At 40.9% G+C, this 25,599-nt stretch overlaps 2 protein-coding genes across 9 annotated transcripts in view; one reads left to right on the plus strand and one right to left on the minus strand.

The window, feature by feature from the left end:
- The window catches only part of ARHGAP6 (Rho GTPase activating protein 6), a 452,363-nt gene that overhangs the window by 333,185 nt on the left and 93,579 nt on the right, over positions 1–25,599 (plus strand). The window lies entirely within an intron of this gene.
- On the minus strand, positions 450–14,493 carry AMELX (amelogenin X-linked). Of its 4 annotated transcripts, none has more exons than XM_081792910.1 (7): positions 14,394–14,493; positions 7,716–7,819; positions 6,295–6,360; positions 4,328–4,375; positions 2,890–2,934; positions 2,197–2,622; positions 450–608 (listed from the first exon to the last, which is right to left on the minus strand). In XM_081792910.1, exons 3-7 carry the CDS (start codon positions 6,346–6,348, stop codon positions 603–605), a joined length of 579 nt encoding a protein of 192 aa, XP_081649036.1. In that variant the 5' UTR covers positions 6,349–6,360; positions 7,716–7,819; positions 14,394–14,493; the 3' UTR covers positions 450–602. The 4 variants fall into 4 exon arrangements, with proteins under 4 accessions (XP_081649036.1, XP_081649037.1, XP_081649038.1 ...); XM_081792911.1 differs by lacking the exon at positions 14,394–14,493 and adding an exon at positions 11,871–11,949; XM_081792912.1 differs by lacking the exon at positions 14,394–14,493 and adding an exon at positions 11,753–11,862.

A 25,599-nucleotide genomic window follows, 5' to 3' on the forward strand; every position in this document is an offset into this window, starting at 1 on the left:
TAATTTCATTTAAAAAATCTTTTTCCATAGAATGAGATCAAAAGATCAGACTTTGGTTACTAATGTGGTGTGAAGTATAAAGTCAGTGTTCCAAGTCTTCTATCTGTTCTGTAATATAAACATTTCTCAAGAGCTTATTTTTTTCAATTTGAAGAATTCTTCATATAAACTTACTTTCATCTGGTTCAGGTTCAGTGACTATACATGTTCATAATTTTTCACTTTATCTACTATTCTAACTACTGTATGAACGTCTGGGTTTTTTTTTTTTAATGTTTTGAGATTGTATAAATTCTCTCTAAAAGGGAAAACAGTCCTCATCTGCCTGCAGAATGGTCAACTTTGCACGTGTAAATGAGCAGTTCCCACCTTATTCAAGAGTAGCCATTTATAATAAGTTCCCTGAAGTGACACGAAATTTTACGCGCAATTCAGCACAAACATATGGATGATTTTTAAACCATTTTATTGTTTGCTAATGGTACTGATTTTTAGTTACAGCTTTTACTAAGCGAAGTGATGGCAGGCGAAACTCGTTTTCTTGTGTCATTCTGAAAGCATCTGAAGTGTTTCCTTCAGTTCTCTTCCCATTTTCTGACCTCTTAATCCTGAAAAATAACAACAAAAGGAAGAATCAAAATAATTTACAAATATTCCTAGCGAGTATCACTTACATCACATGTGTGGCTTCAGTTCTGCCGAAGCAATGTATAACCATTTAAGTTGAATTCTGTAGTATTCAAAGTTTCTTTGTTATCTCCTTGTCATTAGGTGGGAGGTATCCAGAATGGACGACCTTGCCTTCAGGACACCTACAGCTATTATTTAATAAAAAAATAACAGTAGCTACCCTTTACTGAATTCTTCCTGCACGCCAGCCAGGCTCTGAGCTCATCACTTGATTTTATTTTCTGTAAAACAACCCTAAGAAGCTATCAATATTTATACTCCGATTTTACACAGGAGTTTTAAAGAGTTCAGACTACCTGCCCAAAGTCACCTTTCCATAAATAGCTCTGCCAAGATGCAAACACATTATAAAGTTCATGGCTTTAATCATTAATAAAGAGATAAATAAATGCATTTTCTATACAGAGGGAACATTACCTTAGGCTAGTAATCAACTATGGGCACCAAATTATTTGGGATACAATTTCAAATATTCTGTCCCATACTCGCCATAGATATGCTCATAATTGTGAAGACACATATGTCAGATAGTATAACTTTTTGTTGGGAAACTGTGGTAGTTGTACTTGGACAGAGGCTTGAAATATCTGAGTTAGTCACTTTCTCTTATTTTCAAAAAGGGAAAACACCCATGAATTTGAAGTAACTTGTACAATACTGTTTCCTCTTTGGAAGCAGAGCCAGAACTGGAACCTGGGTATGCTAGCTCCCCATCCAGGTCATTTCCATCTCACGCCTCGCTGCTTCTCAGGAGAAAATCCTCAGTAGCATTTATAACATGGAATCACATTTGCATGCATACATGCAGTAGAATTATAGAATCTCATATACACAGAATAAGGGTTTGGGAATAGGGATATGAGTCACTTATTTTATTGGCTATTTCCCACTCATTTGGAAGAGTTTTCTGTAATGCAATTCATTTTGTGCTTAATTGTGAAAACTTCTTGCTAAAAGATTAACCTATAGAACCCAGCCCTGAAAAGGAATCTGATAGACTATCTAGCTTCCTCTGAGTTAGATTAAAAAACCGCTCTAGACGGGTAATCTTCCTTTAAAGAGATTCAAAGGGTCCTCAGAGAGATTTCCTACCCACCTTTTGTAGCCTGTTCAATTATTTGCATCCTCCCCACTCTCAAAACTTCCCCCCCCCCACCTTTTTTTATCTTCAGTGCAAATCTAGCCTATTCTTGCTAGTTAAACCCTTGAAATATAAGAAAAACTGATATTCCCTTATACTGCTATCCTTAAAATTAATGGGTTTCAGTAATACATATTCTAGAAGTTCAAAACAATCATAGAACTTAAACCCACCATAAAAACTATGCCTCATAGATAAACTTGTTTATAATATAAAGTTACAACACATGCTCAGACTAATAGAGTCATTGACCTGTAGCTACTGAAACTCTAGATCGTGGTTTGTTTGAGAACTTAGAACTCTGGGGGCCAATTTTGCTTTACCACATTTTCACAGATGTTGTCGTGGCTTCAAGGGATACTCACCACTTCTTCCCGCTTGGTCTTGTCTGTTGCTGGCCAAGCTTCCAGAGGCAGGTCAGGAAGCATGGGGGGCAGGGGCTGTATGGGGAACAGCGGAGGCAGAGGTGGCTGTGGCGGCAGGGGCTGGATGGGGTGCACGGGTGGCTGGGGCTGGATGGGCTGGTGAGGCTGCGGCTGGACGGGCTGGGGCTGGAAGGGCTGCTGGGCAGGCAGAGGGAGGTTTGGCTGGTGGTGTTGGGTTGGAGTCATGGAGTGTTGGCCAGGAACTGGCATCATTGGTTGCTGGGGGACCACGGGCTGCTGAGCTGGCACCATGGGGATGTGGTGATGAGGCTGCAGGGCGTGATTCGGGGGGTTCTGCTGGGACAGCACGGGAATGATTTGGTGGTGCAGCCATCCACCCATGGGTTCGTAACCATAGGAAGGGTACTGGTGAGAAACAAAGAGTCAGGTTTACCATTGGCTCCATTGACTTCCACCTGGAGAAGTAGTCATGTTGTCTTTGTCATTATGACTATGAATATTTATGCATTTTTCCTGTGCAAGAATTTCTAACTGTGTACACAGATATGACCTTCTACAAACTGGATTTTCCATTAGTGTCTGTATGTGGCATAGATATGTTATTTCACTTAAAAGGGAATTGAAACACATGCTTAATATTTTAAGGGAACAAAGAGCAAAAAATGTACGTACCGGATGCCTTATCATGTTCTGGTACCACTTCAGAGGAGTGAGCACCTTAAGAAAAAGAGACATTAGAATACATTTGCTTTAGTTTAGTTACATGAAATGCACCCACTGATGCTGCAGTCCTGTCAATATCGATAGCCTGAAAGTGTGAGTTCTACAGATCGAAGAATAGGGTAAACATTTGTCAGGTGCTTCCTATGTGTTATGCACGACATTACATCCATCACGCACATCTTTCATGTTTTATCACATAGTCTGAGGCAAGTATCATCACACTCACTTTTACGGACAAGGTCATGGGGAGTTAAAGAAGTTTATGAGCTTGACTGAGGTCACAAAAGTAGTAATTCTGTTCAGTTCCCCAGCTCCTGCTCTTCTTTGCCAGAGCAAAACAAAACAAAACAAAACAATTAATGTGATATAACATGAGTCGTGTCTTTTGTTGATCTGATGTCACAATGCAAAAATAAAGGAGGTGGAAGAACTGTCCCTCATCCTAGAAACACAGATTTTCTGGTCAAATATATCAACCTCTTAAGGTTTAACAGAAAGTGTTGCCTCAAATTCTTCGTAGTAACACTTTTCCTCGGGTTACACGTGAGTAAACAGATTCACAGATTGTCGTCTGAGCCTACCAAAGAAGTAGGAGTTTCATTCCTTTTTCAACAGTATATACTCGGTTACAGCCTCAGTTCTGGGGACTCCTTCACATAGTAGTAGCACAGCATTTGATATCAATACAACAAACACATTATTGACCTTGCTCAAATTATACTTGACAGAACACCTTTTGTATTGCATAACTATTTTGCTCCTCAACCATACTTTGAAGTGTGGGTATTATACTTATTTCCCTTCTCCAGATGAGGAAACCAAAGTTTTAAAGAGAGAAAATGATTTGCCAAAGGTCACATGATTAGAATGGGGTTGAGGAGAGCCCTCAAACCCGATTTCCAGAAATCTCATGCTTTCCGTTGCTCTGCAGAATGTCTCATAGACCACTTACTTGGTCACTGATCATTGATCTTTCAGCAAAGACAAACAAAGGAGACACATAGAGTGTGAACATCTTAGAATTAGGAGTTTCTAGCTGGAAAGGATCTTAAAAAACAGCTGACTCCCCCAACTTTTACAGGCTGAACAGCTTTGCTGTTCACTTTCTGCCCTACCATGCAGCCCCACCCTGAGTGGTAGTTCCTGACGGATAATTTTATAGCCATATAAGGAGGAGAAACTGAGTCAGAGAGGCCGAGTAGGAGTGTGCCGGGGGCAATGCGGGCTTCAGGCAACCCATCAGGGCTTAAACCAGGAAGCTGGTAATGGGAACTGAAAAAGCGGGACTGAGAAACATCTTGAACAAAGAATCAACACACTACTCTTCACAGAGCCCAGGGCATTGTTAAGTCAAACAATGGTCAAAATTAGTAAAGAGAAAAATTACCTCATAGCTGAAGTTGATATAACCAGGGTGCCCAGGATGAGGTGGTAGCTTTTATAGAGGGGAAAGGAGAAGAAAAAGAAAGAGGGAGAGGGAGAGAAGGGGGAAAGAGAGAGAGAGGGAGAGAGAGAGAGGAAGAGATTAAGTCAATATGCAATTGTTCACATTAAGGGAGACTGAAGCTACTTTAAAAAAAATCTACATGGTGCAGAATATATTTGAGGTCTACTTTTAGTCTGAACATGTACGCTGTGTAGGAGAGGAGCCCTCTTATTTTAAAGACGTCCAGAACAACTAAATGACTTTCCCAAGACCCGGAAGCAAAAACCAGACACATTTATCCTCCAGTGATCTTTGACACCCTCCCCCACCCATGTTGTCAACTAATCCTAGTCTATCCCATCCACCATTTTATGTCTTAATGCAACTCACTCCGTGTTGGAAAGAGAGATGTGTTTCTCCTACACAATTCTGAAATACCGACGAGAACTGTTTGCCAAACCTTCCCTTATAGATCAGGAGGTGGAGAAGTGCTTAAGTATCCCAGAGATTCCTCACAATTGGTGTGCAAAGCACAGCAACAACAACTAAGGAAACAACTGCCTGTGAGTTATTGATGAACATGAGGAGATGGGGAGGTAAGGTGGAAACATTATAAATCCCATGGAAAGTGAGAGAGTTGATTTCGACGGCTTCTTTTTATTATTCTGTCCCAGTTTTTTATGGAAGAAAAAATGGAAAGTTCAAAATAAAAATCAGCCCGAATAATGATCTAAACCAGGACTGGCTGGCCTGTCAAAAGTGGAGGCCGTGTGACTGATGACTGCATTGTACAATTCTGGTTGGCCCTGGAGTGGGGGAGAGGGAGAGGAGACAGGATCATGCAGAACATCTCCCTCAGACATCGAGCTAATTAAGGCTCTATTAGTTTTAAATGCTCGTATTTTAGAAGGTTTATTTGCTCTCATCTGAGTGTGAACTACTTTTCGTTAGGGAACTGCCTTTCCTGTACTTTCTTGATATAAGTAAGCCCTCGGGGAATAGGGGTGCTGACTTGAGGAGTGGAAATAGGGCTCAATTTGTAATGCAGGGGCCCCTCAGGGGACTAGAAATTGCCACAATGCAGGGTTTTAGGAAGGCAGAGCACAGAATCTTGGTCTTGTGGGTGAGAGAGGAAGAGAGGAGGCAGATATGCAAGCTTGGCCGGCTTCTGGTTGTATCAACTGTTCCTTATGCCACCGAAAAGCAGTTGGGTCCTGCTTTGCCTGACCGTGATCTAAGCTCTCTGACCTGATGTGCTTATGTCTAAAGAGAATGGGTCAGGCGTCCTGGTCCTTGGTACCTTTGAACGTAAAATATATCCACATGCATTGGGCAGAGGTAGGATTCTGGACAACCACACGGAAGCACCCATGTACTTAGCAGGTGCACCCAAAGGGATGCGGCCTCTGACAACAGGGAGAGGGTTCGAGAAAGAAATTCCTAACACAGAAATCTTACCCTCTGAAGGATAATAGCAGTGGAGTTTGGAGGGCAGGAAGAGAGCTGGACACTTGTGAGAGAGTGGGTTTTAGAGAAAACTGGCTTTTTTGTAGTATTTGGCTAAGGCTGATTAAGCATTTTCTCTGGAGGCCTTTCAAGGGTTCCTTCCAAAAGTTTCCTCCATCTAGAGATGGGCGATGATATTTACAAGCTAATTGTTTCCACAGAATCTCCTGAGGTGCTTGTTAAAATGCAGAGTCCTGGGCACCACCCCCACTCCAGCTGTACTGAATCAGAATCTTGGGTGGAGGCATCTGAATATTTTTTTTTTATAACAAGCTCTTCAAAGTGTTTCTTAAACACAGAGACATTTGAGGACATCTGATCTTGCACTGTCTTGAGCCCTAAAGTTTACCAACTGTGGGGCAGATTTTTATTTCCAAGCTTGTGAAATTGGATATTGACTTATGCAGGGGTGTTTTACTCACGGGCATAGCAAAGGCTGCTCCCAGGAGGCAGGCAAACAAAATCCAGGTCCCCATTTCTTGCTGGCCCTGAAATATAAGTTGACAGCTAAATCTCTTCGCAAATATGGACACAATTAATACTCCATAAAACCCACGTAATCCATATTACTCTGTCGCTAGTAAAGAGGATGGGACCATTCTTTGCGAGGTTACTTCATTCACATGTGATTTCCAGTTTTCAGCTCATTTCATTGCTTTTGGAATGACGAGAGTGACAAGGATGCTTCTCACTTAGGTTGAGAGAAGAACAAATTGTAGAGATGTCAATCTATCACTACACGATTTGGTTGCTACTCTCCTATACCTGTGTAGCCTGTGGATTCATAGAAGCTAAACGTAGCATATGATTACCGATCGTAAAGAATAGAGCTGGCTCTAAAAGCTGAGGAGATCTTTCAGGTGCACAGTATTGGATACTTTCAGAACCAGGACGCACAAAAAAGGTTTTTTTGTACGGTGCCCCTGAGCACTGCTGCTGTTAAAAACAAAGACTAATTGTCTGCGAAAAGGCCTTAAGGAATTTACCAAAATAGAGTAAGGAAGGAGTGGAGTGAAGTTCCAGGTGTGTCAACCGGTAGGCCTTCAGGCAAGACCCTCAGGTGGCATCTCTGAGCTCCAGATCGGGAACAAAAGATGTGGTTGAATGGAAGGGAGAGGACGGTGCTAATATTGTGCGATCATTCCATGACTTTTGAATGACTTCCGCTTGAAAGAGTCCATGTTTAGTCAATGACATCTTCTTTTTGTTTGGCACTGTACCGTAATTATACACTTTATGACCCTTGGGACATGAAGCGGAACAGGCCATCCTAAAATACGCACATTGCTTTGTGGTACAAATTATTGACTATGAAAACTGTCAGAAGCAAGGTCTTGAATTTTGCAAAGAAGGTGAGTCTCCTGTGTAATAATGCCAGCTGTAAAAAGTGCGCTGACGCGTTCTACCTCCTAAATGTGTTTTTTTAAAGTTTGAATTAATGAGAAAAAAAACCCACATTTAGTTGGCGGTTCTATTTGATGTAATTAAACAAGATGGCTTTTAAAGTCGTAGATCACAGCCTGTGAAAAATCATTTTTATCTTAGTTGGCAAGTAATGAAAATAAATATTTTACTGTGAAATTTGGCCCCCAAAAGTGCTTTGGGATTCTGGAAGTAAAACTTAGCGAAACACAGACAGACACGTTGCTGCATTAGAGAGTAAAATAATCCATCTAAGTAATCAGAGTCTAATTTAATTATGGTCCGGCTGAAGAAGTAACTGAATATGACAGCATAAAATATTAGAAATGCAGAATACGTTTGCATCTTTTCGTACATGAAATGCAGTAAAGGAAATGAATACAACAGAAAGGATACCAAATTATGAATAAAATCCACATACCTTTGAATATGTGTGTTCAGAGGAAGTTTCTGTCTGAAACTCAGGGATGCTTGATCCTTTAGATTTCTTCCAACTGAGAGCTCAATTTATATCATTCACAGCATCTAGAACAACCAATCAGATTTCTGAAGGAAAATGTGTTGAGTATACCTAAAAACCCCTGTATCATGAAGTTTTAAAAACTGTGATCAAATAGAAGGCTGCATGTTGTGATTAGTGCATTTAGAGTCTTTCATTATGGGCAATAATAGGTTTAACTGGCAAAAAATTTCATCGGGTTGTTTGTAAGTCAGCAAATAAGTTGACTGCACATGCTGATATATTCAAAGTTACATTCAAGAAGAGCTATGTCATTGTCTGTTCCCTGGTTCTGGCAAACGTAACATTGTTCTTTACCCAAAAAGCTAGATAGTTGAGTTTCTGTAGTGTAATCAACATGTCCCCTAGGGTTGGTCATCCCTTTCAGATCAGGATAAGTTGATTAAAACCCCCATTCTGGTAAAACCCCAAAGCTCTCCCCAGTATTTCTCTGAGGGATTCTAAGTTCGGGATCCCCACTGCTCTATTTTCTACTTCCATTGAATGCATTTTCTCTGTTGCCTGTGCCCATTCCTCTATCACCACTCTGGTGTCCACTGAAAGAGGGGACGAAGTTACCTCTCCTTGGCCCCATCCTACAACCCACCTGCCCCCCAAGGAACCATGAACTCAAGATGATCACAGTAGCAGACTTTTCCTGATGATCCGAAGGACGAGGCGAGAAACGTCACGCACCAGACTGCACACTTAAGCATTGTGTGTGGGACATTGCTCTGGTGCCCCCCTCCCACATGACAATCTCGCAGGACGATGGTCCTTTGTGCCCACGTCCTTCTGGCCCGATCCCACTTTCTCTTACAAACAATTCCAAATTCCTCTTTCTTTTTCAGAGCCTCTTGACTTCCCCTTTAGGTGCCATTGTTCCCATGTTCTCAGCAGCCTCTCCTTTGCCTAAACAACAAAAACCGAAGCCCTTCTGCCTCTGAGAGGATCTATGATCTAGCTATTAATTTCATATGTCTTTTACCCTTCTACCTTAGTAAAGCACATGGATTTTTGTCTTTTACTCTAGGATCCGATCAGTTAAAAAGCAGATCTGTAACTGGTGATAAGAGGTAGCTGATGAGTTGTCTATCAACATTAGATCAGTAAAGGAAATGCTGAGTATATACCCAGACACCATTGGCAGTATAGCCAGATCTCTTTTACTACTTTAGTCATATTTTTAAACTTTGTACATGTGCGTATGTTTTTACAAACATGCTCCGCATTGGCTGAATTAAATTCAAGGAGAAAATACCCATGAAAGGCAATGTAGTACTATTAAGAACTAGAGCTTAGACTTACGTGGGTACTGACCCCAGCTTCACCAAGGGTTGAGGGACCACTGACAAGAGGTTTAGCCCATTCGAGCCTCAGTTTCCTCATCAGTGAAATGGGGATAATTATAGAATCTACCTACAAGGGTTAGTTGAAAACTAAATGAGAAGCATCTCTGGGGGAAATGGAAAGTTATCATCCTCCCCAACCCCATCACTTGGCGTGCAATAAATGTTTAAAACGTGCTAATAAATAAGATTCTAAGTTGATCTTGACAGATGAACTAGTAGGGAATGAATAACCACGGTGAAGAAAGGTAGCTCTTTCAATCAGGGTTTCAATCAGGGAGAGAGACAGAGGGAGAGACAGAGAGAGACTGCAAAGAAGGAAGTGGAAGATTGTAACAGGTGAAAGGTATGAATGAAAGTCAATATAGAATATAGTCCTGAAAGCCATTTGTGTCCAGGTTTGCATTTACTTGTGAATATGTTTACTGATGAATTCTATACGAGGATTGGCATCCGCTTACTTAGAAGAGGAAGAGGTTGGGGGCGGGGGGTTGTGCAGCAAGGTGGTAAGGGAAAGGAGGAGGGAGAGGAAGGGTAATGTAGAATCACATCATGTTCTTTTTCAATCTTTTTTTTTCTAGTTTATTTAATTACGTATATTGGTGTCCGAAAGGATTCAGGACATGTTTTTCCTGCAAATTTGTGGTTAATCTCTATTAATAGGGTCATTGGTGAGCTATTAGTGGTCTCGTAGTTTTACCAAGTTTATCTCATTCCTTTCTGTCATGTTTCAAAAATGAGGGACTCATATTTGTTGACAAGGATCAACAGAAAGATCCCCCATTGTGGCATTAATTTCTCTGGTCCACTGCATAGCGAGTTATAGCCAATTCACTATGGACAGTTGTTCAGGCTCTGATGGCAAATACAATAGAAATTATGTGGTTCTTTCTGTTTATTTTCTCCCACTGCACATTCTGAGTCATAGGGTATTAAAATATGGATCTCTCTGCTTGAAATTTCTTCCACTAATTTAGGTCCCACAAATGCAGTTTAAAAGTTAATGTTTGGGGGAAAAAACAAAATTTCAATTAAAATTTTTTCTATAAGCAATTATTTCAATAAGTTGAGTTTGTCAAAAAAGAAAACAGAATTTACTAGACTGACTGCTTATTTTGTTATGTAGAGGCTATAACATTTCCCAAGCAGTTGTGTTCTTGTTTTCCTTGCACTTTGATATCAAATATTGTCTTCTCTTTTAAAAAAAATCACTATTTTAAACAATGGATCATAAGCATAAAATATTTTTCTCTATGGCATCATCTCTGGAACAGTTATAACAAGATGACTCCAGAATGTGTCTTCATTCACTTATTCACTCATTCCAGCTTTCCTCCAAAATGATGAGTGAATATACACCCTTATGGATTATAGGTTCTCATTCCTTTTTAAATTTTTTTAAATGTTTATTTATTTTTGAGAGACAGAGAGACAGACTGCGAGTTGGGGGGCAGGCAGAGAGAGAGGGAGACACAGAATCCGAAGCAGGCTCCAGGCTCTGAGCCGTCAGCACAGAGCCCGATGCGGGGCTCGAACTCACGAACTGTGAGCTCATGACCTGAGCCGAAGTCGGACGTTTCACTGACTGAGCCACCCAGGCTCCCCTATAGGTTCTCATTCTTGCTTAGTGGAAAGGAGGAACAGCCAAGAAAGGGTTATACAAAAATCACATTTGGGACATCTTCTGGTCCAGAAGCAGCTGCCCTCAATCCTTCCTGAGACCTGTAGGATTAAGCAGGGCCACAAAACAGGCAACTCATGTGGAAGGACCTCAGGCTGGGAGGCCGTCTACTCTTTTTGGCGCAAATCAAAACCCAGATGATTTCTGCCTGCCACTGGTCAGAGATGGGAAAGCACGCGTTAATCCCAGGCAGTAAGAATCTGACGCGCCACTATTATGTCTCCTCATTTTGGCCCAACTGAATATGTTTAATGAAGAAAGACCATGGTAGTCAAGAGCTCCAGCAGTCTTGAGCTCTGAGAGGAAGCATATTTTAAATGTCTTCACCTCCTGCAATGTCTGGCTAAACAACAACAACGGCTTTTATAGTTATTCTTTCCCTTGACTTACAACTCATCACATTTTGCTCTTTCCATGTTGCTTATGCTAACGACTTCTCCCCTTCTAACTGGCTGCTCCTAATTCATAGTGTGCTGGGAAAATCTTATGTCCGAGCTTGTTAGAACTCCGTGTGGACTGCAAGTAAAGAGATGCTCTGAGTGGCGTTGGCTCCGGAGGCTCACGTGTGAGAAAAGCTCAAGCATTTCAGTCTTGTGGTGTTGACTTTTGGCTGCTGGGAGGATGTTTTGTTTTGTTTGGGGGTTTTAATGAACTTCCTGGGTTTTAGTGGGCATTGAGGTATGTGGGTGCTCTTTGGAGAAGTCGGGTAGTAGGAGATCCAGAAGCCTTTTTTAATCTATCTGAGCTCAACTCTTAAATCTTCTTTTAAAGCAGGTCCCAGATTGTCCGATATTCTGGAATAATTTCACGAGTGAGTATTCTGAAGTAACTGGAGCCAAAGTCGACTTTTAAACGTTTCTTCTGTTGATATTCACTTGTGAGAAAATATTGCTCTCTAGGCTGGTTTTTTTGCTGGAGTGTAGTCGTACCTTCTTCAGAACTCAGGTACACCACCACTAAGTGATTCCAGTGGACACAGTGACTTCCCTTTGCAACCCTGGGAAGTCAGATATTGTGTCTTATACTTCCCTGGGAGTTCTTTGTTACCTAGAAAAGTCTCTTTTACAAGCTAGGTGCTAGATGGATGTGTTGATCAATTGAAGAAAGTGTAGAGTTCTTCATGACATTATGAAAATATAAAAAAAAAAGGACTTAATCTACGTGGATTCTCCATAGACAAAGAAGCCAAGGTTGCTTTTTTTTTTTAAATTTTATTTTCAAGTAATCTCTACACCCAACATGAGCTCGAACTCATGACCCTAAGATCAAGAGTTGCGTACTCTACTAACTGAGCCAGCCAGGTGCCCTTGATTTCTTGATTCATTGATTTTGATGGGCCTTTTAAACAGCTAAGATGGATGACTCAGCATTGCTGTCAATGCTTCCTATAGACTTTCCAGCAAATGGACTTTAATAAGAACTTAAAAAGGGAGATACCGTAAAAGGTTTAGAATCTGTTATCCTAGCCTCCTTATTATATTTGGCTGTGATCTGTTAGTTCAAACTGGAATACACTATAAGCAAATATACTATGATAGATCCGCTTGATCTTTTCTTACTTGTCACTGAGTTTGTTTGCTTAATATAATAAAGTCATTACTCTTATTATTATCTTAAGCTTCTAGAATGACTTCAGCCCAAGGAGCAATTTGAAAAGAATAACAACAAAATACCCTCTCTGGCTCACATTCATATACTTTATTGATTGCAACCCATTAGTACCTATTCCAGAATGCCCTGGAATTCGCTGTGTTTTTTTGCCTGGTTGTTTGAAGCTATGAAAAAAAAAGAGGGATCTTCTACTGGCTAACAGCATTTAATAAGTGTGTAGACTTGGGACAGGGAGCATAAGATAAGCAATAACAGAGGTAAGGAACCAGAAAGCAAAAGGGCACAAGTAGGAAGAGAGAAATGGGGGCAGTTGGTTAGGTGTCTGACTCTTGATTTCTGCTCAGGCCATGGTCTCACTGTTCGAGCCCCATGTCAGCATCCGTGCTGACAGCCCAGAGCCTGCTTGGGATTCTCTTTCCCTCTCTCTCTCTCTCTCTCTCTCTCTCTCTATCCCTCCCCTTCCGCTCGCTCACTCTCAAAATAAATGAATAAACTTAAAAAAATTTAAGAAGAAGAGGGAAATGCATTGGGGTGGGTAATTCAGAGTGGTGATCAAAGTTGGTGACAGGCTTAGCAAGCCACAGGTGTCCTGAAAAGAAAAGGTGAAACTTATAAATGAAGCAGTAGGAAATAAAACAGCTACACAGGAAAGGGACATGGCCCTTGGTCACAAGCTCTGAACATAACTCTCAAAGGCCAAAATTATGATATGACTTCAGCAGCCACTATCAAGCACTCAGTATATGCCTAATGCAGTCATCGGCCTTGGAGTACAAATGTGAATAGGACAGTGGTCCAGTTCTCAAACTACTCACGGCCTCTGGAATTCTCCAGAGAATTCTGGGAGTGGGTGTTGGAACGAACCATCCGTCTTGGCTTCAGGAAACTAACACATTCTGTGCTTGCGTGTCCGAGGATGAGAAAGGGGTGACGGGGGAGCAGAGGGAGAGTAGTGACACCAAAAGGCACGTGGGGGGCTATGGTAAAGGTGGGCTATCTAGAGTATTCCAGTAGTTCTTTGGCTGGATTGGGAAGGGGCGTATTAATTGTAATAAGACCACTTCAGTCTTTCAGCCTGTAGTCCTACACTTTCTGCTTTCGCGGTGATTGTGTACTCACTGATACACACACACTGAGTCATCGGGGGAAGAGTTAATTATAGGCAGTGCCTGCTGTTTTCACGATGAACTAACATTGAGAACAAAATGTCTACCAACAGGGGGCTGCTCAAATCAACGATGGTACATGTAATAGTCAAAGGGAGGGTGTTAGTCTGTATTTGTTGACATAGAAAAATGTTTGGGACATGTAGTTAAGTGAAAAAAATATTCAGAGTTCGCGTTCTCTAAAACAATTCTTTCTCCTCCTCTTCCTTCTTTTCCCTCCCTCCCTCCCTCTCTTCCTTTTTCTCCATTTGAGGAGATCGTCACCAAAATATTAACAATGCTTATCTAAGAGTCTCATTTCTGAAAGTCTCTGGGAAGCCAAGATTTTATTTTATTTATTCTAAATAATCCATGAGTAGAAAGAATGCAGGGGAGACACAAGAGGTTTGGGGTATAATTTCTCATTTGTGTTCAGTAAGAGTGATGAGTGACAGGGCTCTGTTTCCCATAGGCCCTGGGTTTATATAATATTCATTCCCGGAGGGAAAAAACAAAAAGCCGAACATAAACTCAAAGACAAAAACATGACTTTTTAAAGCGACAGGGCCCCTTTTAGATTAGTAGTAGAAAATATCCTAATAATGCAAGCATGTACCAAAAGGGCTCATACCGCTTGTAATTTGAAAGATATGTAAACATTTGCTAAATATCTGGTGGGTTATAATTAACTGGTAACTGTCGGGAGCGAAAACATTACATCTGTGTTAACAGAGATAACACGGTAACGTAAAAACAAGCATTTTGATTTCTGCCTATTGGGCAAAGTACACCAGAGTAAGTTGCATTTACCTACCGGGGTTCAGCATACGCAAGCACAGACTGGTGTTTTCTGAACGAAAGCAACATGTGATGGTGGGGAGAACTTTTCTTTGGGAGGACAGCCTAGCTCAAAATTGTGGCTGGGTCACTGGCCCGTGACGCCTGACCTCAGCCAGTGTTCCTGACTCTTTGGCACACTTACCTTACTGCCCGGAAAATGGGACGACATCAGTAAGGGAAAGCTAATGATGTCATTCACTATACATTCACCCCTTCATAAACATGATTTCCAATATTAACAGTGGCAATTTCAGTAATTGCTTAAGGGGAGAAAGGAGAAAATTTTTTTTAATTATTTTTTTTAATGTTTATTTATTTTTGAGAGAGACAGAGACAGAATGCGAGTGGGTTAGGGGCAGAGAGAGGGAGACACAGAATCCGAAGCAGGCTCCAGGCTCCAAGCTGTCAGCACAGAGCCCGATCCATGCAGGGCTCGAACCCACGACCTGAGCCAAAGTCGGACTTTCAGCCGACTGAGCCACCCAGGTGGCCCAGAAAGGAGCAAATTTAATGCAGCATAGGAAATAAGTCACCGCCTAAAAGGTTGGAAATGATCGTTCTCACATATGTGCTCTGCAGAGTTTCCCCTATTGTTCTTGGACAGAACGTTCTTATATTGTTACACTTTAGTGGCATACTTTTCATCTCCGTCTCTTAAGGAACTGCCCACAGGGATATAAATACAAAATGTCAGAATATGATTTTTATGCGATCTGCCCATTCTACAGGAAACAAGAGATAGGTGGTGGGACCTAAGTATCAGCGATGTGTTGTCACTCCTGGTAACCACTCCGGTTATTGTTTTAGCTCCTGGCCCCTCGAACACGGACAGAGCCCTGAGCAGCTGTCCAGCAAGCATCTTCTTCCTCACATCCCTAACTTATGTTAAGATCCAGTGATAGCACAGCCTGTTTAAGAAAAAAAAAAAAATCACGTCATGAGTGGTATGTCTGCTTGGGATACTAACTAGATTTGAAGCTGATATAATTCAGCGGAATGAAATAAATCAGGAAGAAGACCAGAAATTAATTTAATTCTACTCACATACATTTTATTACAGGCAATTTTTACTTGAAATGAAATTAAACAGATGCACTAGTCTGTCACAGAAATCTGTGGAGTAAGTGCAAGTCTGTTCTAATTGTAGACAGCATCTTCCCCAGGATAATGCTAACATAGTTTTACAAAAATAGTAACAAAATCTCCATTTTTCTTTGTCTTACCTAGTGCATCATCTTTATCATCATCATGCTCTCAGGAGAATCATAGTCACGTGCTAAGTTTATTCTCAATAGCATTTCACACGTCTCTAGAATTTTTAAAGCATTAGTATAAAGTATTTGTTGAGTATCTGTAACATCCAAGGTTTAGGACACATATAAATATATGGCATGGGATCCATCTGATGGAATAGTATTCAGCCATAAAAAGGAATGAAGTGTTGGGGCACCTGGGTGGCTCAGTCGATTAAGCCTCCGACTCTTGATATGGGCTCAGGTCATGATCTCACGGTCCGTGGGTTCAAGCCCCATGTCAGGCTCTGTGCTGACAGCTCAGAGCCCGGAGCCTGCTTCGGATTCTGTATCTCCCTCTCTCTGCCCCTTCCCCCCCACCTCAAATATAAATAAATGCTAAAAAAAGAAATTATTAAAAGATCTATGAAAAGAATTTTAATCATTTTATTGATACAGAATTTACATATCATAAAGTTCCCACTTAGAATGTACAATTGAGTGAGTTTTAATATATTTTCTGTATCTTTGCAAAGTTTGCAACCTTCCCCACAGTCTAGTTCCAGAACATTTTCATCACCTGAAAAGAAATCCCATGCTCCGTAGCAGTCTCTTCATGTTTCCCTTTCCCCAAGCCCTAGACCACCACAGTCTAGTCTCTGTCTCTGTGGATTGGCCTCTTCTGGACACTTTGTGTAAATGGGATCATAGAACACGTGGCTGGAAAGTGGATCTCTGAGAGCCTGTGCTGGAGGGTTTCTCAACAGTAGCACTCTTGGCATTTGGGGCTAGATAATTCTTTTTTATTATTATTATTATTTTTAACATTGGTTTATTTTTGAGAGAGAGACAGAGAGAGAGAGAGAGAGAGAGAGAGAGAGAGAGAGAGAGAGAGAGAGAACGAGCGGGGGAAGGGCAGAGAGAGAGGGGGAGACAGAATCCGAAGCAGGCTCCAGGCTCCGAGCTGTCAGCACAGAGCCCGATGCGGGGCTGGAACTCAGGAACTGTGAGATCATGACCTGAGCCAAAGTTGGATGGCTAGCCGACTGAGCCACCCAGGCGCCCCTGGGGCTAGATAATTCTTTATTGTGGTGGGGCTGTCCTGTGCACTGTAGGGTGTCGAACAGCCTCCCTGGGCTCCACCCACTAGCTGCCCATAGCACCTCCTCCCCAAGTCGTGACAGCCAGTAGTGTCTCCAGACATAGCCACATGTTCCCTAAGGGAGAAGGGGAACAAAATTGCTCCCAGTGGAGGACCACAGACCCACAGTTACCAGAGAATTGAACTGGGTGTAGAGGTACAGGAAATGGAGTGGGTACCTGGACCCAGCATGCAGTTGTGGAAAGACCGGTGTTCCAGGGTCCTTATAGGTCCAAACATTGAGCCCCAAGTTCTAAAATTCTGTCATTCCTTTTAGAAATGGTAAAGAGGGGCGCCCGGGTGGCTCAGTTAGTTAAGCGTCTGACTCTTGATTTTGGCTCAGGTCATGATCTCGCGATCCATGAGTTCGAGCCCCACGTCGGGCTCTGCGTTGGCAGTGTGCAGCCTGCTTAGGAATCTCTCTCTCCCTCTCTCTCTACCCCTCCCCTGCTTGTGTGCTCTCTCTCTCAAAATAAATAAATAAACATTAAAAATTTTTAAGAAAAGAAAATGATAATGGGTCGAATAGGGAAAGCAGCACAATAGTTATTTGGATGAAATTATTGTTCAAAAAATATCCAGTGGGGAAAAATCACCCATTTTTCAGATTATTTAAAAAGCATTGAAATGATTGTAAAAAAATAAAAGTAAATGGAATATGCCAGTGGTCTTCTTCATTATAAAGGGTTGGAACCATGCGTGCTGCTAATAATTGAAAAAGTATACAATTTAAATTTTGCATGGTCTATGTTAGAACTGTAAAGGTGTATTAATGGTTCCCAAGGAGTTTTGTTTAACTCAGTGTTAAAATTGACCCCCTGAGCAAGCAAAAAGAAGCATGAGATTTGATTTATACTGTGGCTAATGAAAACAAGTGGGCAATCATAGTTTAGTCATATCTTATTAATCTAACATAGTCTAAGGAATGGAGGAAGGAGAGGAAGTGTGTGGGCTTCAGAAATACGTAAATTTCAGAAAAAATCACTTTATAAGCGTGACCTTTTTTCTGTTCCGAAATGCATGAGTGGAGGAGGCCCTCATCCTCCCTGGTAACTCATTTATAAATGAATGGGCTAAATCATGCCTTCCGTCCATTCTCATTCTCAAGATGTGCCCTGCTCAGACTGGGACTCTTAAAAGCCTTGAGGTAGTAACTGGCATGTTTCCTGCTCTCAACTTTAAGGAAGTGTTTTCTCAGTCTGCCTTAGGCTGTGCAACCTTGACCATCTAGGACTTGACACCCTGTGTATGGCAGTGATATCAGGCTAGTTAATTCACTCGGATTGTGTTTACAAGTAGGTTGCCGTTACACGGTGTCTTCTCTATAAATACAATTACACAATGTTGCTTTTAGCTTTTGTTTATATCAGGGATCTAATTGAGTGCTTTAAACTCACGCCGACTTAAATTTATTTAGGGGCGCCTGGGTGGCTCGGTCGGTTAAGTGTCCGACTTTTGATTTTGGCTCAGATCGTGATCCCACGGTTGGTGAGTTCGAGCGCAGAGCCTGCTAGGGATCTCTCTCCCTCTCTCTCTGCCCCTCCCCTGCTCTCTCTCTCTCTCTCTCTCTCTGAAAAATAAAATAAAAATAAACATTTAAAAATTTATTTAAAAATACATGTTCTAAACATGTTTTCAAGATTTTATAACGATCTCTCTCTCTCTCTCGCTCTCTCTCTCTCTCTCTCTCTCTATATATATATATATGAATAATGGTGAAACATCTGAAGCCATATCATGGTAGAATTTCATGTGATCATTTTCCTAGCAATACTTCACAATCTGAGAGCAAGTAATATGGGGTCTCTTTACAAAATGCTTCTGGGAAGGCCCCCTCTGACTTCTTTAATGTTAATTTAGAAAAAATTGGTTTCTCTGAAGACTATACTTTAGAACCACTCGTGTAGCTTTTCGATAGTACTCATGTCTGGGTCCCATTACACCTGGCTTCTGAGTCAATTGGTCTGAGCCTCGGTTCCAGCTCTCACTGTAGTTTTGAATCACCTGGGGACCTTTCAAAAACGTCGATGGCTAGGAACATCTCCAGATACCATGTTTCAGTTGAGTCTGATGGGGAGCCAGGGTTGAGATCCGTGGGATACGATCTCCCCGCCTGTCCTATATGTCTCTTAGACCTTTACTATATTTGAAAAGTTGTAGTTTTATCAACTTTGCCCGTATCAGTGTTTTTTTTTTTCTTTTAAGTGAACTTCCATTCAGTGCCATGGAGGGAATTAAGAACACGCAACACGATGACATTTGCAATCGATTATAAAATAGTAGAATCAGACCCACAGTTTTATCATGATGGCAGACCACAGTGAGCACTCAGCAAACGTTTGCTGACGGTGGGCCAAAAAAGTGTTTCATATGGTCTCTCGGTTTTTTCATGAGTATTTCGTTTCAAACTGGATCTTTCACGGAGTCTGCATGAGGCTGCTAAAATGTTGATTCAATGAATGGGTACTTTTCATGAGCCACCCATCCGAGTGGGTTACTTTGGGTGCAGCTGTTTTGATTTTTCCTTCCTCTGACTATATGGTTTTGTTCATGTAATCAAACAGAGCCAGTTGTTTGGCCGTTTTGTAGACACATTCTTTGTGTGGCCAAGAATCCCGTTTGCGGTGGCCACACCATAACTAGATTTGAATGTGGAACAACCCAGCACACAAGTGCTAATTTGAATCAATTGTTCAGATTGCCAGCACAAAAACCAACGTGACCTCCACCACTGGGTTCAATTAGCAACCCTGCAGGCGAGGAACTGGGTTTATTTCATGATCATTTCCTTCATCCATCAACAACCCTCATCTTCCTGAACGATGAAATAATAACAGTTTCAAACTTAAGGCGTATTTTGTTCACCTTAACTTTCTACTTATCCTTTTTTTTCTGAGTACAAACATAAAACGTATTTATAAATAAATTCAACAATATAGGTATGCATTAGGCAGAATGTCAAAGTCCCTAGGAATCCCATCCTCAAGTGGACAGCTACTATTAACCATTTGAGGATATAATTTCTGGAACTTTCTGTGCTTACACTAACACGTATTTCCTGTAGAAATCATAGTAGACATATTATCATGCCGTTCTACCACATCCTTATTTAATTTCATATATAGCGGTCACCTTTCCACGTTTATACAGAGTGGGTGACTTCATTTTTCTGGACGGCTGAACAGAATTCTCTTGAGTAGACATCCCACCTCATAGTATATCTAGCCAGCCATCCAGTGATGGACATTTAGGTTGTTGATGCTTACATATATAATGCGCGTGTAGAAAGCTGCACAAGCCTACCACTTAATGAGTCTCCACAAGGCGAACACGACTATGCGGAAGATGAGGAAGAAACATGACCAGTACCCAAGAGGCCCCCTTGGACTCCCTTCGAGTCACTTCCCTCCAAGAGTAACTTCTAATCTGTTTTTCATAGCACAGATTGGTTTTGCCTGATTTTATACTTTGTATTCGTGATTTCATACGGTACATTCTCTTTTGTGCCAGACTTCTTTTGCTCCAAGTGGTGTCTGTGAGATTCAGTCATATTATTGTAGATGGTCGGAGTTTGTTTATTCATTCTCCCTGCTATGTAGTATTCCATTGTGTGGTTATATTGCAATTTATCTATTCTCCTTTGATGGACATTTGGCAAGTTCACAGAGTTTAGCAGTTGAAAATAATGCTATCATGAACATTCGAGCACACATCCTTTGGTGAACATATGCATGCATTTCTATTGTTTTTATTCTGCTTTGCTATCAGGGATGGTGTTGAAATGAGTTTCTGTGGCTGTGTCTTGCACATTTTGTAAATATTTCTATCAAATGCATTCTTAAAATTGCTGGGTCAAATGGTATGGACAATTACGTTTTGAGTAGATATGGCAGAACTGTTCTCTGAAAATATTTTGACTTTTGAGCTCGGTCTGCACCCCAGGCAACCCACTGTGGCTGTGTCCCTTTGCCGTTGCCATTATCTGTGACGCAGATGCTGCTGTCGTGCTTTCTGGACTACAAGGCAAAGCTAATGAGAACCAGAATCTTCTTCCTGGCCCCTCTCAGACACTCCCTACTGGGCTAGTGCCTCTCTCATGTGTCCAGTGAAAGGCAAAAACTAAAATGACCTAATGTCCCAGGATGCCAGGGTGTAGTGTAAAACTGCCAACTGCAATGCTTGAGCAAATGGATGCTACAAGATAACCTCATTTCCCAGGTGGAGCCAGAGCTTTCTAACCCGGAAATGAGAACCACATATCTTACCAAACAACAATGGCCCATTCAAACAAATGGCCCAAATGGCCCATTCAAAATGGCGGTCCTTGGGAGGCATGAGACTAGAGTAGTGTTTCCTAACCTTGAAACTCTTGACATTTAGGGTGGGATCATTCTTTGTTGTGGGGGTCTGTCCTGTGCACGGAAGGATGCTTAGCAGCACCCTTGGCCTCCTCCCACTACATGCCAGGAGCACCCCACCTCTCATTTGTGAGGATAGAAAATGCCTCCAGGCATTGCCAGATGTCCCCTGGGAGGTAGAATCACCCCAGTTGAGGACCACTGGCCTACTGCTTACAGAAGACTGGCTCTAAATCAGATTATGTTCAGATTCTGGCTCCATCACTTTTTGTTCTGTGACCTTGGGCAAGGTACCTAAACTCTCTGTACCTTAGTTGGCTCATACATACATATGTTAATAGTAATACTTTCCTTAATCGTTTTTTTTATAAAGATTAAATGAGATTCCTCTTGTGATGCATGTAGTACAGTGTTCAGCCTAAAATAGGTATTCAAAGTTGTTTGCCATGTTAGTCAAAATCTTTATTATTATTATCATCATCATCATCATCTAAAATCTGAGGTGGTGGAAAAACAGTATTCACTTTCTGGAAAAGGATGTGGCTTATGTGTATTTGAAAAACATCAAAGGACAGTGGGTTCACAGCTCTTGGAACAGGCAGTGGGAAATGTGGAGAAAGCATTATTTAAGTGCTGCAAAGGAAAACAACGGCATTTTGTTGTACCTCTGTTCCTTCTCAAATTAGCATTTGTGGAAACCAGCATTTGTGGAAAATGGACTTTGGCAGCAGAATTGGGCACTTTTAGGGCCGTGGGGAAATATTTTATGGCATTCTTCTTGTTAATATGAAATTAGTAAATTTTCAATAGTTGGTTAAATGCTTTCATTTTAAACAATAAAATATGTTCCGTGCTAAAGCAGCCACATTGGCCTTGTTATTATTGAGTAGAGAATTTTATCCGTTATGAGCTTTGTTGGATTGATGTTCACCTGATATGCTTTCTTCCCACCAGAGGTCTATCTTAGATCAACTTGGGTGCCAGAAAACGGTGTCGTCTTCTCAGTGGGGAAGAGTGGCATCCTAGACAGGGTTCCAGAGGAGGAATGTGAGGCCAAGGCTATATCTTTGTGTTGCTAAAGTGTTCTTGGCGACTCTCTTCTTCCCTTTGGGTCTCAGATTTTCAATTGAGCAGGTGGGATTAGTTCAGCATTTCCCATCTGTTCTCTGAGCACTCCGAGGGACGTGAAGAGATGTTCTGAAAGAAAAAAAAAAAAAAAGGAAAAGAAAAGGAGGTGAGAAGACACTCTGTGTTACAATTCTCCCTGTGCAGGACCTCTCAAGTTTTCTTTAGTTATTGTTTAATGTGACTGTTTAAGATGGGACTAACATGAACAACTTTCTCAAACTTACTTGATCATGAAACAATTTAGGAAATCCTGCTTTAGATGATTTACGAGTCCCTTGTAGACACAAATGTCCTGCTTCCTTCTGTATTCATTTTCTTTCACTGGTATGACAAAGCACCACGAACTTCGTGGCTTAAAACTACACACACCTATTATCTTACCGCCCTGTAGGTGAGAAATCTGACACAGGTCTCACTGGAGTGAGATCAGGGAGACAACAGTCTCCTATTTTAAGGATCCGTGTGTTTGCACTGGGCCCACCTGGACAATCCAGGAGACGCTCCCCATTAGCTTAATCACATCAGCAAGGTTTCTCTTCCCACGTGAGGCCACATATTTCTAGATTTCTAAATTAGACTGTGAACATCTTCGGGGGTCCGTTATTCTGCCAACCACTCTGTCCGTCCCAGTGGCTTCTCTATTTCTCAACCCTAGAGGGTGCAGTGTAGTGTTGTGTAGAGCCAGAAAGAAGCTCAGGTGATTGTCTTCCTCATTTCTTTGCTTCCTCTCTTGTAGCATAGAATGATTATCTTGCGAGAGGTAGTAAGTTCTTCTGGCTCCTCCCCCCAAGAGCAATGATATTAAAGAACACGGGAGCAATTAAAACAAAGCTATTGAACTAAGCAGTGCAACATTTTATTTTTACCTTCTCTCCTGATAGAGACAAGAATATCTCCTTGAAATGAACTAGGCTCAGAACTGTACTTTATTTTATGGCAAATTACCAGACTAGATATTAACACTTAGTCATTGAAATTAAAAGATGAACATAGAGGGATTAAAAGAGTTTACTTGCTTTTTTTGGTAGAGCCATTAGCTGGCTAATTTCTAAAAATCAGCTTTAAATCAAAAATTAAAAGACAAATGCTACCACATTGTTTAAATTTTTCAAGATACTCATGATCACCATCCTGTGAAAAGAAAAGAAACTGAAGGACTGTGTTTCTTCTCACTGCTTGGTAAAAGCTCTGAGAGCCAATCTATACAAAGTGGAAACATTGTATGGGTTTGCTTATGGCTGTTGATATTTTCTCTGTCATGAAAGGAACTAGGTGGAAAATGAGTTTCACAGTAAAAAATATTTTTAGATCTTAGTGTTTCAACTCACGTTGTTAAGGTTTTGTTGTTGTTTTTGTTGGGCTATTTATAGAGTCATTGTATGACCCAGCAATTCCACTCCTAGGCATATACCCAAGAGAATTGAAAACGTATAGTCACGTGAAAATTTGTACATGAATATTTACAGCTGTTTTAGTCATAATGGCCAAAATGTGGAAACAATCCAAATGTCCATCGACTAATGAATGCTAAAACAAAATTTGGTATATCCAAATCATGAATATTATTTGACCATAAAAAGGAGCAAAGTACTAATATGTGCTACAACATGCATGAACCCTGAAAACATGCTAAGAGAAATAAACTGGGAATAAAAGGCCACATATTGTAAAATTCCCCTTATATTAAAAGTAAAAAATAGGCAACTCCATAGATTAGTGGTAGTCAGGGCCTGGGGTGCTAATGAGTTTAGGGTTTCTTTGGGGGGTGATGAAAATATTCTGGAATTAAATAATGGTAATGCTTGCCTATATCTGTGAATATACTAAAAAAAAAACCCACTGAATCCTATACTTTAAAATGGCAAATTTTATGGCATGTAAATTTTATCTAAAAAAATTGCATCAGAACTTTGGTTATTTGGTCTGGCATGTAAGAAGCTTAGAAGTCACCACTTCCTCTAACAAGTACAAGTCTGAACAAACTGAAAAGTCAACAGCTCTTCTTAGATCCATAGGAGAAGTGAGATCACAGGGCAAACTGCTGCTTCCAAATATTGGAGAGACCAACAGGTGAATACAGAGAGTCAAACTTATTGGAGCAGCAATCTCCAAGGGAACCAGTGCTGGGGTAGGGAAACCTGAACTGTAATTGATGAATTGCTGGAGGCTTGGTGTGGACAACTCTGAGAGTTAAAAACTCCAGGGAGACCCAGTCATCAGGAGGCCCTTATAATTTTGTGGGTTTTATCTCCTGGATGTCCACCAGGTTAACAAATGATGTGATTAACTTTGTAAAAAATCTAAAATAATTGGCAAAAAACCTCCTGGAGCTGATAAGCAATTGTAGCAAGGTTGTATACAAAGTTAACATACAAAAGCCAATCGCTTTTCTATATACCAGCAATGAACAAGTAGAATTTGAAGTTAAAACAATACCATTTACATTGGTACCCCCAAAAATGAAATACTTAGGTATAAAGTTAACAAAATATGTACAACATCTATATGAGGAAAACCACACAACTCTGATGAATAAAAACAAAGAGCTAAATGAATGGAGAGAGATCCTATGTTCATGGATAGGAAGATTCAATATTGTCAAGATGTCAGTTCTTCTGAACTTGATCTATAGATTCAAGGCAATTCCAATCAAAATCCCAGCAAGCTATTTTGTGGACATTGGCAAACTTATTCTAAAGTTTATATGAGGAGGCAAAAGACCCAGAATAGCCAACATAATAATGAAGGAGACAGAGCCTGGAGCCTGCTTCCGATTCTGTGTCTCCCTCTCTCTCTGCTCCTCCCCCATTCATGCTCTCTCTCTGTCTCAAAAGTAAATAAACGTTAAAAAAATTTTTAAAAAAAATAATGAAGGAGAAGAATAAAGTTGGACATGACACTGCCTGACTTGAAGACTTAGTATAAAATGGCAGTCATCAAGACAATGTGGTATTGGCAGGAGAATAGACAGATAGATCAGTGGAACAGAACAGAAAACCCAGAAATAGACCCACATAAGTATAGTCAGGGATCTTTGAGAAAGGAGCAAAGGCAATACAATGGAGCAAAGATGGTCTTTCCAACAAGTAGTGCTGGAACAACAATAGATATCCACATACAAAAAAAAAAAAAAAAGATGAATCTAGACATAAACTTCATGCCCTCCACAAAAATTAACTTAAAATGGATCACAGACCTAAATGTAAAATGCAAAACTATAAAACTCTTGAAAGATAACACAGGAGAAAACCCAGATGACCTTGGGTATGGTGATGACTTTCTAGATACAATACCAAAGGCACAGTCCATGAAAGAAATAAT

Source organism: Panthera onca, chromosome X, assembly GCF_046562875.1.
Source record: "Panthera onca isolate mPanOnc1 chromosome X, mPanOnc1 haplotype 2, whole genome shotgun sequence".
NCBI classification, from domain to species: domain Eukaryota; kingdom Metazoa; phylum Chordata; class Mammalia; order Carnivora; family Felidae; genus Panthera; species Panthera onca.